The following is a 12,439-nucleotide window of genomic DNA, read 5'->3' as shown; positions in this document are numbered from 1 at the left end:
GCCATCATTATGATGGATGTCATCCATGGCGTCATGAATAGGGACTGTGCCAGCCGTAAGCTGGTGGTGGAAGGCGGCGATGCCAAAGGCAGCGGTGCTAGACACACTTACTCTAGGAATCAACTTTTGATTCATGTTTCGTTTTGCTCGAGAGAAAGGATGTTCGTGTGAAATCTTTAATAGACAGATCATTATATCATGACCATGATAGCCTATCATGTCGTGACAATGCCAATATGTGTCTAAATTCAAGAGATATTATCTCATAACTTTATTTGATTTAATAGCTCAAATAGTGATATATAGTCCACTAGAGAGACACATAAACTTCTCTAAGATGCGCCTTTATTCACAATCCTTAGAGGTATTGCAAAGAAACTCATTTTCGTTCTCTACATGTGTTTTCGCATGGAATCCGTTGGCTATTCATATGTGCGATTTGCCTAGGAGCGTAGAGAGTTTCTATGATAGTAATCAAGGTGCTATTAGGCAAGGAGAACTTGGGCTATTCCATGTCCTTAAATTAATACTGATGACCCAGCCATCGTAGTCACAAAGTAATATGCTCAGAATCAAAATGGAGTCATAATGAAAAGAACTCGAAATTTTATTTGTAAGCCAATGGAGTACATCATTGTCTCTTAACCATTAGGAGAATCTAATCCAAATACTAGCTAATACAAAACAAAGATAGTCGTTTGACTTCTTTCGGTAACTCCAAAATAAATATGACCAGGTGAGTAGAGAGATGTCGGTGGAGCAAAATTCGCTTAAGTACCACTTATCTCAAAACCTTCCTAGACATCATACTCATTTTGGATGAGCCTATGTGAAGAAAAACTAAACCAATGACATTTACTACAAAGTATATGGCAATTGCCTATTACATCTCCTGAAAAAATAAAGACTTAAACAAAATTGACGATCTATTGATTTCAGCTAGATTTGTAGTCTTCAACCCTTCACTCTAGTTCATCTTCCTGATCTTCTTGTTCCACATAGTGTGCTTCTCTTGCTTCACAATATGCTTTGTAGGCGGTGATAATTTCTTCACATCTCTACAAATGTGCGCCCAATGACCATATACTCCACATCGAGAACATACATCTCTTTGCTCAGACTCTATTGATTGAAGCGCTTTGAAAGCATCATAAGGATGGCTCTTAATGTTGGTGGCGCCACCAACATGGCCAGAGGCGTTGCTTCCATCTCGCTTTCCACGTTGACTTCTTCGGTTCACCTATTTTAGCTGTTACCTTCCCAAGTAGAGCGATTATATGGACCAGAATGTCTAGAAGTATCCCTAAGATTAGGGTTTCGCTCTTGGCACATTCTCTTAGGGGCGCGACTATAATTGGATTCCGAAATATGCTCAGTTTCCACAGATCTCGAATTATAGTTCTTCACAAGGATGTTGTCAAGCTTTTGAGCGACATTCATAGCTCTAATGAGCTCATGAAACCTTGTGATCCGTCATGCAGTGACATCGATTCGACAGTTCTTAGTAACCATCAATGCAGAAATGGGGAAGGTGGAGAGAGTCTTCTCAATTAACATCGCATTTGTAATCTCTTTACCACAGAAATCTGTTAAGGATTTAATGCGAAGTGCTTCCGAGTTGTAGTCAAAAACTGACTTGAAATTACAGAAGCGGAGGCTATGTCATCTCACTTCTAGATCAGGAAGTAGGGAGTCACGGAAGTTGCCAAATCTTTCTTCGAGTGAGACCCACAGGCTTCTGGGGTCTTCTTCATTCATACACTCGTACTGGAGCGAATCATCTATATGACGAGTCATTAGGATGATGGCTTTCACCTTATTTGCCTCTAAGGCTGCTCTATTTGCTTCCAAAGCTTGAGCTTGCTCAACAATTAGCACGTCCTGGCTAGGCTCGAGAATCGTATCCAGGATTCCATCGGCCTTGAGATGCTGGCGGACATCACAAACTCACTTGTGATATCCAAAGCTAGTTGTTCTTAATGGAGCGAAATCCAGTTTGTTCAGGTTACTCATCCTGAAAGAGAACAAGAAATTAGGGTTAGTTTCGGAGAGAAAAAAGTTACCACGAAAACATATAAAATTTATGAGCGTAATCGCTTCCAAAAAATTAGGAATTTCTGAGCGTAATTGCATCCAATAAATTCAATTCCAAGAGGTATTGGATTAGATCGAAACAATGACGTAAGTGGTCGATCATAAATTCTCTACAAACTCTAAGTTTGGAGATCTCAACAAGCTCTAAACTTGGAGTGAGCACGAACCCCCACAATTCGATTAATTAGGTCTCCCTTATAAAGAAGAAAGGGGGGTAGAAGAAGAGAGTTTGCAAGTCCCCGATAAAAAGAAGAGAAATTGAAAAAACTCAAAAAAGGGAATTTTTAGTAAACAATACCTCAAAATAGTGATTGGAAAGTCGCCGGAAATATCGTTGGAAAATGGCCGGAATTTGGTCGCCGAAGCTTGGCGGTGGTTGGCCTGAATTTTCTGGCAGTAGGCTGCCTCTCTCCTCTCTTTTCTTTTCCTTTTGGTTCGGCCCAAGCCTGCCTTTTTTTTTTTTTTTTTGCTTTGGTCCAAACCCACTCTTCCTTTCTCTGTTTTTTTTTATCTTCTTTTGTCAGTGGGCCTCAGGCCTCCTTTGTTTTTTTGCACATGGGCTTCCTTTCTCTTTTTTTCTTTCTTTCTGTTTCTTTTTCTTCTTCTGGGCCCGCACCTTATCTTTTCCTCCCTTTTATTTTTTTCTCTTTGCTGGCTTAGGCCGAGCATTCTTTTCTTCTTCTGGGCTGCTCTTTTTTTCTTTCTAGGCTGCTCATTCTTCTTCTTCTTCTTCTTCTTCTTCTTTTTCTCTTTTTTTTTCTTTCTTTTTGCTGGCGGATCAGCTGCCGGTCCGGTCAGTTTGTGGCCTATTTCTTGGGAAAGGATCCCGGGGTCAGGTTGGAGACAGTGGCCAAGTTTGATGATGAAATATGGTCTGGAAGCTTGTGAATTGGGCAGGGATCCCCTTTTTTTCTTCTTGGAGGGTTGGTTCGATACTTCCTATGACCGGTTCGGTAGTTTTTCGGCTGGTTCAGGCTGTTCCGCCACCTGTTCTGGAATTCTGGGATTGAGGGCTTTAATATATGCGGCAGTGGTTGCTAGGGTTTGAAGGATACAAATTTAGGTTTCAGGGTTAGGGTTTCAGGGTTAGAGCTTCGTGCTGATAACGTGTTTAAGGAAAACTAAATTGGGAGATAAATGAGTTGTGCTTTCACTGATAATAGGGGTCTCTTTATATAGATGATTACAAGGCATATAATCAGAATTATACAAAGAAAGATAATCGTACAATTAATCAGATATCTATTAATATCTCCGAGAATATCTTTAATTCAAAACTCTATTATAACTAGGTCAAGTAACCTAGAGTTTGGGTCAAACACATATTCTGGATTTACTTGAACATATATGCATTTTTACTTTTCTAGTCTAAGATTCCACATTTGCCCCTTAAAATTTTCAGCTTTCACAACACACACTCTCTTTCTATTTCAAGTCTGGGTTCACAGACAGAGTGTGTTCCCATAAAATAATTATTATTTTCTTCAATAAATTTTTCGAAATCTTTATTTTCATATCCTCTGAAATAGTTATCATGGTAAGAATTGAATCCAATTTGGAAACCATTGCGAGTTGTGATCTTTAGTTCTCTGGGAGAATAAAAAAGAGGTGTGCACATGGTAAGCTGGAAGAACATTAATTGACCTCGTCTTGCAATTCAAATTTGGATTAGAAATATGAAGGGTTAAATACTGTTTACTCCCTACACTTATAAGGTTTCATCGTTTTAGTCCCCAACATTTAAATTTCACCTAAAAAGTCCTTGAAATCCCAATTTCCTTCCAATTGGTCCATGCCATCAAGCATCCATCAAAAACTCCGTTATCTTCCCCTAAAAAATCTATTATACCCTCAATTACTTAAAAAAAAATATAGGGTTAAATACTATTTATTCCCTATACTTATAGGATTTCATCGTTTCAGTCCCTGACTTTCGAATTTCACCTTAAAAGTCCATGAACTCCCAATTTCCCCTCAATTAGTCCCTGTCATCAAGCATCCGTCAAAAACTCCGTTATCTTCCCCTAAAAAGTCTATTATACCCTCAATTACTTAAAAAAAAAAATCTTCTTCTCTTTTTTTATTTTCAATTTTTTTTTGTTTTTACCTCTTATTCTTCCGGCTCTCTTACCTCCTTTTATTCATCTCCTCATCAAGATGGTTCCAATCCACACACCTTCAAGAGGTGAAATGAAAAAAAGAAATAAAAGAGAGAGAGAGAGAGAGAGAAAAAAAATAAATTTTTTTAAAAAGTAAGTGAGGGCATAATAGACATTTTCAGCAACTTTAACAGAAAATTTTGACGACAAAGACCAATTTGGAGGAAATTGAGAGTTCATAGACTTTTTAGGTGAAATTCGAAGGTCATAAACTGAAACGATGAAACCCTATAAGAGAGAGAGAGAGAGAGAGAGAGAGAATAAATTTTTAAAAAAAAGTAAGTGAGGGCATAATAGACATTTTCAACAACTTTAACAGAAAATTTTGACGACAAAGACAATTGGGAGGAAATTGAGAGTTCATAGACTTTTTAGGTGAAATTCGAAGGTCATAAACTGAAACGATGAAATCCTATAAGTATAGGGAGTAAACAGTATTTAATCCAAATATGAATCTGCTATATTAATTTATCATCAACCTCTCTGATGCGCTCAAAAGCAAGCGCGCAATTTAACCCTGAAAATATCGTTAGTAGTATAAGCAAATAGGGATCGTTCTATCCGGGGATTGAGGGTACACTTCTAATTGTGAAACAAATAAAGAAAAGTATTATTTACAAAAATAAAATAAAGAATAGAAATATATACAAGTAACAAAATAAAAAGGGAGGGGGGTTTAAGAATTATAGAATTGAAAATTAAGATAAAGAAAATATAAAAACACATGTACAAGAATGAAACATAAGAAACAAAGATTAAACCCAAGTTTATCATTGAATTCGAATTAACCCTACATTGTTCTTCCAAGTCATGTGAAAGGAGTTGATCATGTGAAACATTCGAAAGCAAACGATTTCCCATATTTTACTTTTCAATGCTAATTAATCTAAGCGAAAGCACCTAGATTAATCCTATCAAACATGCAATCAAACCCTAGAAAGCTAGTCAATCATGTCATGTTTAACGCATTACACATAGAGAAAGGCTATCAACTCAAGTGTACAACTTAGTATGAATAAGTTCACCTAATTGCAATCCTCTTCAATTGAATTCGATTTTTGTCCAAAACATTTACTACTTTGATTCAAGTTTACACAAAACGAAAAGTCGATTTCATGTTCTTAAACCTAGCACCATTCATATCAAAACCCTAAGTGTTTCGAACCACATAAGATTAAAATACAAAAGATATCTATAAAGCAAATTCAATCGAACAATCACACATAAGCAACTTTGGAATCACAACATAAGAATCGAAATTCTTTATTCAATCATAAAATTTCAGAATATAAACCTTGTTCAAACATAAATGTTAACTAAAAACAATTATCACGAAACTAAGCAAGATTACAAAGAAAGAGGTTGAATTACACCGTGAGATGGAGATGGGGATGAAGGATGAAACGTTATGGATTCTTGAATCTCGAAAGCAAGCTTCAAGGTGGAGGATGGATGATGATGCTCACGGCTCCTTCTTCTTCTTCTTCTCCCTTGCTTGAAAATGCAGAACTTTGCAACTAGAGAATGGAGAAGGAAAATGGAAAGGAAATGGAGAGACAAAGAAGATGAGATGGATGAAGGAATTGGTGTGTGGGAAAATGGAAAGGAAATGGTGACTAAGGAAAATGGAGAGGAAATGGTGAGACAAGGAGATGGAATGGATGAAGGAATATATGGAAGAATGGAAAGGAAATGGAGGGACAAAGAAGATGAGATGGATGAAGGAATGTGTTTTAGAGTGAGAGGAGAAGGTGTTTATATAGGGAAGAGAAAGAATAGTGAAATTGGAAAAGATTGAATAAATTAGTGTGAGTAATGATGGAGAAAACATGATGATTACACCCTAAAATATGGAATATTTTTGGGTGATGATGATGGTGGATTAGTGTGAGAAATGATGGAGAAAACATGATGATTACACCCTAAAACATGGAATGTTTTTGGGTGATGATGATGGTGGATTAGTGTGAGAAATGATGGAGAAAACATTATGATTACACCCTAAAACATGGAATATTTTTGGGTGATGATGATGATGGATTTCCTACTCATTTACTTCAATTTTATCTCCACCATTTGTAGGTAAGTGTGGACATAATGCTCATTTCACCATCATTTACTCCAATGTACCTAATAAAATACAAATTGAGTTAAAAATCGATTCATTAAGGAATTAACTAAGCAAAATGTGAGGAATTAACTATTAAAATATCACATTAAAATGCTCCTATCACTCTCCAAAAAGAAAATGCCCAAATTTGTTATAAAATGAAGCAGGACATGATACCAAATCTGATGCCCAAATTCTACATTATTTGAAACACAAATCTTCTAAATTTGATTTTGTTTTCTAGGTTTTGTTGTTTTTCCTTCTTAGGTTTCAATCACAATAGCAATTCATCATAATAGAGAAGAAAATTGATCAAAATAGACAAAGATTGTTGGATTGTAAAACCAAGAGACAGATGGAGAACGTTGTCCTTGCTCAAAATTTCTGAAGGATCCTTCATGAGCAAGATCCAGCACCTTTAACGTGGTTAGCTTCGAGAGCAACCCAAAGAGCTTAACTTCCCAGAATAAGACGAGCTTATGATGGTAGACCAGATGCAACTCAAAAAAGGGAAGACACTACCCAAAAGCCAAATTCAGAGGTTCATCTTAGGAATTTCATTTTCTTTGTTGTTTATACATGAGAGATATATGAGAGTGATGAAATTGAAATTAGATAAAAGAGGGGAAATAATTTTTCTAGAAAGAGAGAAGGAGAGAGTCTGAAACTTTTTTCGCTGTTAGTTCAAGAAAGAAGTTGTGATATGTAAGGGTAATAATGGAAATACATATGAGGAGAACATATACAACAGTGGGAGTGCATATTGTAATTTGCACTCTCCAAATTTCACTCCATTTTCAAAATGGGGATGCATAGGCTGTAGTGCTGTACGCTTTTGTCACATGGCCACAGACTTTTTGATAAAGCTCTTATGAGTGAGTCATTATTCACAATTTTTCTTAAATTGAACAAATATATAGTTGTTAAACAAATGGTCGTGGTGAAACATAAAGTACAATGAATAGAAACTGCTTAACTTATATAAATAACATACTTATCATCTTACTCGCAAAATACTAATATATCATGAAAGTTATAAGTTTGAATATGTGTGTAGACCAATCAATGGACCGGATTTTCACCCTGATTCAGTCTAAATTTGTGGTTATTGAATGGAGTTTGGATTAAAAATTTGACCAGTTGATCCGAATGGTCTGAATCAGTTAATCCTTTTATTTAATGATTCAAACACGAATTTTAAGTTAATTTGATCAATTAATTATCCGGTCCGCTTTTATAAAAAATTAAATTTTTTTTTTTTATAAATACAATATTTTGCTTTCCTTAGTGTCTTGTTCTAAGGAGTATTTTGATTATTTAATTTAACATTCGGTGATACTCTTCATTTTGTTTCAATGTTTTATTCAAGTTTTATGAAGTATGATGATAAAATAAAATTAATATTATTATAAACTGATCATATTAGTTGACCGGATATCCGTTAATATGCCGGATACATATTTGGATTGTGCTATTAACGATCCGCCGGATTATTAGATCGAGTTGAATTTTGTAGTTATTAAACGAATTAGGATTGAGATTGATATGCTTTGGTACATACCATCTATGTGATGGGCAGAAACACCTCAAGTACTCGACTCTCAAACCAGGCAAGAGCCAAACAAACACCGTTGGTAGACACTTGAGATCTGATCCTACAAGATGGGCCTAAGAGCTAACACAGACATTGACCAAAACCACCTTGTGGGATTTGTCCAATGAAGGCTGAGACCTCACATTTTTATCTTTAGGAAGAAGCATTTATTCTCACATTGGAAACAAATAGGGAATGATTCTCTATATTTGCTACATACATATACGTGCATTTACTCTTATTTACGGTAAGCTGCTATTCCTTCTCTTATCGTTATTCTGTTAATATTTCTACAAGTATTGGACGTTTATAGGCCTGCAACCCATTATGTTTGTCTTATTCTTAGTTCTCTCGGAACACAAACGTAAATATTTGGCTCTTCTGAAGAAGAAAAAACGAAAAAATATTGCGTTTTTATTTGTTTGTTAAAAATGTGAAACATTTGACGCTAGTTAATATGCACGGCGCATCACGCGCACTGTTGATCCAAGCCAACTGTCTCAACTCCCAGGTCCGAACCCAACTCACAGAGAGTGACTGCTGATGAAGAGCTCCACAAATGTACAAGATGGTAATAACCCAACAAAACTACAACACCACTATTCAATTTACAAAAATGGTGAAAACTAAAACTATAGGTCCCCTGCAGCAAAAAAACCCGAACTTTAACTCGGTTCTGAGCCACCCCCTCTCATTCTCCAATCACATTGCACCACATAACCCAGTTCGAATTCTTTAAGTCCGGCACGGCCGTCTTGTCGGGCCCAATCTTAGGGTTTGCTCTGGATTTTGGTTGCCTGGTCGTAAAGGTAAAGTCTTCATCTTTCTTAATTCTCTCAAATTGTTGCTGTTTTTGTTTGGTTTTCTGATTTGGGTATTCGATTTTGGCTCAATTATGGTGAATTAGTGTGGTTTTGGGATGGAAAGATTGAATCTTTATAAGCCCCAAGTATTCCTAGATACCGAGAAGTTTGGAAGATTGATTTTTGTTGTGTAGTTTGAAGCTTTACTTGAACTGGGTTTCCAAAATCCATGTTTGATTTTGCATTTCTACCATGATTATTTTCCCGCTGAGTTTATTTATTTTTGGCGCCAATATGCTTTCTGATTATCCTGAAGTCATGGTTTTCTGTTGTTGCATATCAATTTTTATATTTGGTTCTTCTTCTTTTGAGCCAAGTTGAAACAAACAAAGTGACTTGTCAGCTCAGTTCAGTCCGAGTTTCAGATTGGTTCAACTTTGTAGGTAGAGATAGTTGTTCAATGCATGCATTGGTTTCGAAAATTTGTGATGGTTGTTTGTATTGTTATGCTGGATTGTTATGAACTTATGAGGTTTAATTGTGTGCGGCATTTACCATCACTGCTTATTTGTTGCTCATGACTTACTTAGCTTCCGTTTGTGCGAAGATACGGGCAGCACTAGGATTTTGCTTCACCACCACCTGTCGCTAGAATGGAGAGTTTTGGCGGCTTGGGATTCAGTGAAGTAAACAGTGCTGCAAGGAGGAAAAGGAGCAATACATCCCGTCGTCCTCGGAATGAGTCACAGCTTCCTTTGGATTATCGTGACATCTCTTCGCTGTCATCAACTCCTCCTTCAGACGATGTAAGTGCACTGTCAAGTGCTGAGACTAACGATTATTTGTTTAATCACTCAAAAGTGATAAACTCATAAATCAATGAACCTATTCGCCCAATTGCTTCTCTTAGTAATGTTGTTGAATCTGATTCTGTCCAGAATATGATTAAATCTGAGGGAGGAGGATACGTTGAATCTGATGAAGCTTCAAATAATGGTTCTTTTCGAGGCAGTAATGAGCATAGGCATACTGGGATTGAATCCAAAAGGTCGAGCATGGGTGTCCTTGGCCCTGCTAATAGGAAAGGCCCCAGCAAGGATGGGTCTTTTGGTATTGTTTCAGATAATTTAGAGAATAAGAGTACTGTGAAAAAGGTTAAGCTTAAGGTTGGTGGTGTTACACGCACAATTCAGGCCAAGTCCACATCTGATGGTGCATCTAATGTCGGGTTGTCTTCTACAAAATCTTCTCATATTTCAGATGCCCCTCGACCACGGAAGAGGTTGATTCTTCAGGTTTGAGACCATTGACATTTGCTTTCAGATTTTTCAAAATTTGATATCCATTGTCAGTAACAATTTTTCTTTATGATGATTTCCTTGGTATTACAAATCCCACCATATGGAAAGTGGATATGGAATTAGGTACCATATAGCAGAAACTGCATTTTAAACCATATGCTTTACAAACTTCAGATATGGTGCTGGAAAAGTTCATCGTTTATTTTCCTTTTTGTTGGACATCCTCTGTTTTTGGTCTTGTGGATTCTCTTCTCCCATTGGTTAATTAGTGAGATAATGTTGATTAAGGAGAAATTTTATTAATCTAACTAGTAACTACATCCCTGTCACAGGAAAATTCAGATGACAATGCTTCCTTTGGTTCAGACAAGGGAAGTGGTTTACGGGGGGTTGCATCTAAGGATCCATCTAAAAGTGTCTTTGATCTTGGGAAGGATGATAGTTCAAGGGGTAGGATTCCTGAAGAACCTATTCGCAAGAGCAAACGCATCCCTAAGAGACGTGTGCTGGATGGAACAGTTGATGTTGGCGATGATGATGATGATGATGTGGAAGTTCGATACCTTGAAAAACTCAAAACATTTAAGAATACCCCAGATTACAGTTTGGACTACCAAGAGGATGAGGAAAGAGCAGTCAGGAAAGAAAGGAAGATTTCAAGGGTGTTGAAGGGAAGTGGTGTTGGCCAGTACAGTGTAGATATGGTAGATAGTGGCATATCAAGGTCAGGCAAGGAGGGTAAGAAGTCAAGATCGGGAAGAGTAGTTGATGATACTGATTATGTAGAAGAAGACGAACCTGTTTCTGATGGCGAGCCAGAACTCAAGATCAGGAAGAAATTGAGAAAGGAGTTTGTTGAGTCATCCTCAGATAATAAGGAGATGACAGTAACTACTCGTCGAAGGGCCCTTCAAACTAGCAAAGATGTCTCTTCCAGCTTAGGCGCAAGCGTAATTGAGTTTCCCAACGGGTTGCCTCCTGCGCCACCAAGAAGTAGGTGATAATATATTTTAATTATAACATGTGTTGAATACACACTCACATCTCTCATGGTTGTATCTGTTGTTTATTGATAGAGCAAAAAGACGAATTCTGTGCAGTGGAGCAGCAACTGAAGAAAGCTGAGGCTGCTCAGAGACGTAGGATGCAAGTAGAGAAGGCAGCCAGGGAATCTGAGGTTTGGCTTTTTAGTATCCTTTTTTCTTCCCTAGCAATGCATATGAGTTACTTGGAATGGGTTTGTCAAACTTATTCAAAACCTGCTATCATAGGCCGAGGCAATCAGAAAAATTTTGGGCCAAGATTCCAGTCGGAAGAAAAAGGAAGACAAGATAAAGAAACGGCAAGATGATCTGGCACAGGTAAACACATGGTGGATAATGCACTCTTATACTTCATATCATGTCATATAACATTTCCTTTAATTACCTTATGTTGATTTGTTATGCAGGAGAGAGCTGCAAATTCTATGCTTCCATCAGATTCTGTTCGGTGGGTGATGGGTCCATCAGGATCGATTGTTACTTTTCCCGATACAATTGGGTTACCAACCATATTTGACTCCAAGCCTTGCAGGTATAGTAGTATTTTGAAATCCACTGGATTGCTAAGTGATGCTTCTCTTGGATCTTGGATTAAATATTTCTCAATGTTTAACTATTAGATTGCTTCTCTCAGTTTTCTGGTCTAAGTAGTAGTTTGTGAAGATCATGTTGTCTCAGTCCTCAAACTTCACTTTCAAGCATGTCCTGTTTTGCCGCAGATGATTTTACTTTCTTGCTTCATAACTCTTACCTCTAATGATCTAATCCATGAAAGCTGTGCTGATATTATTACTAGGCAATTTATTTTGGGTTATTTTATGTGGATTTCAGTTACCCTCCTCCCCGTGAGAAGTGCGCCGGACCGTATTGTACAAACCCATACAGGTACAGGGATTCCCGATCAAACCTCCCTCTTTGCAGTCTCCAATGCTACAAGGCAGTTCACGAAAAGATGCCTTCTCTATCTGCCTGTTAATTCAGTGAAATGTGCGGATATTCCTGCACTTAATATCTGCTTTTAATTTAATAGATGTAGTCTTTCTAAAAACCAAATATGTATGTACATTCTATTGTCATGATATGATTGAAGTGATTGTAGCACACGGTTGATAGACACGATATGAATAATGAATAAAACCGAGTATTTCATACAACATTACAACATGTTGACAAAGTTTCCCTTCCAACTTGTGCATAGCTCCCATATCTTGGCCTTGGTTATCATTTTCACTTTTAAGTTTCAATTTTCAAGTTCTCCGAAAAGAGTATACTGCACTTGCAAAGAATGAAAAGTTACACACTCAAAACATACCCAACAACATCCTGATGATCCTT

General features: G+C 37.1%; 1 protein-coding gene across 2 annotated transcripts; it reads left to right on the top strand.

Annotated features, from left to right (window-relative positions):
* Positions 1–8,544: 8,544 nt before the first annotated feature.
* LOC112193277 lies at positions 8,545–12,260 on the top strand. Of its 2 annotated transcripts, none has more exons than XM_024333352.2 (8): positions 8,545–8,766; positions 9,368–9,566; positions 9,699–10,055; positions 10,394–11,054; positions 11,138–11,238; positions 11,333–11,422; positions 11,512–11,636; positions 11,936–12,260. In XM_024333352.2, exons 2-8 carry the CDS (start codon positions 9,414–9,416, stop codon positions 12,078–12,080), a joined length of 1,632 nt encoding a protein of 543 aa, XP_024189120.1. In that variant the 5' UTR covers positions 8,545–8,766; positions 9,368–9,413; the 3' UTR covers positions 12,081–12,260. The 2 variants fall into 2 exon arrangements, with proteins under 2 accessions (XP_024189120.1, XP_024189119.1); XM_024333351.2 differs by having other exon boundaries at positions 9,351–9,566.
* The last annotated feature ends 179 nt before the right edge of the window (positions 12,261–12,439 follow it).

This window comes from Rosa chinensis, chromosome 3 (assembly GCF_002994745.2).
Source record: "Rosa chinensis cultivar Old Blush chromosome 3, RchiOBHm-V2, whole genome shotgun sequence".
Classification (NCBI taxonomy): Eukaryota; Viridiplantae; Streptophyta; class Magnoliopsida; order Rosales; family Rosaceae; genus Rosa; species Rosa chinensis.
The sequence above is the reverse complement of the archived record's forward strand: the minus strand, read 5'-3'. Positions and strand labels throughout refer to the sequence as shown.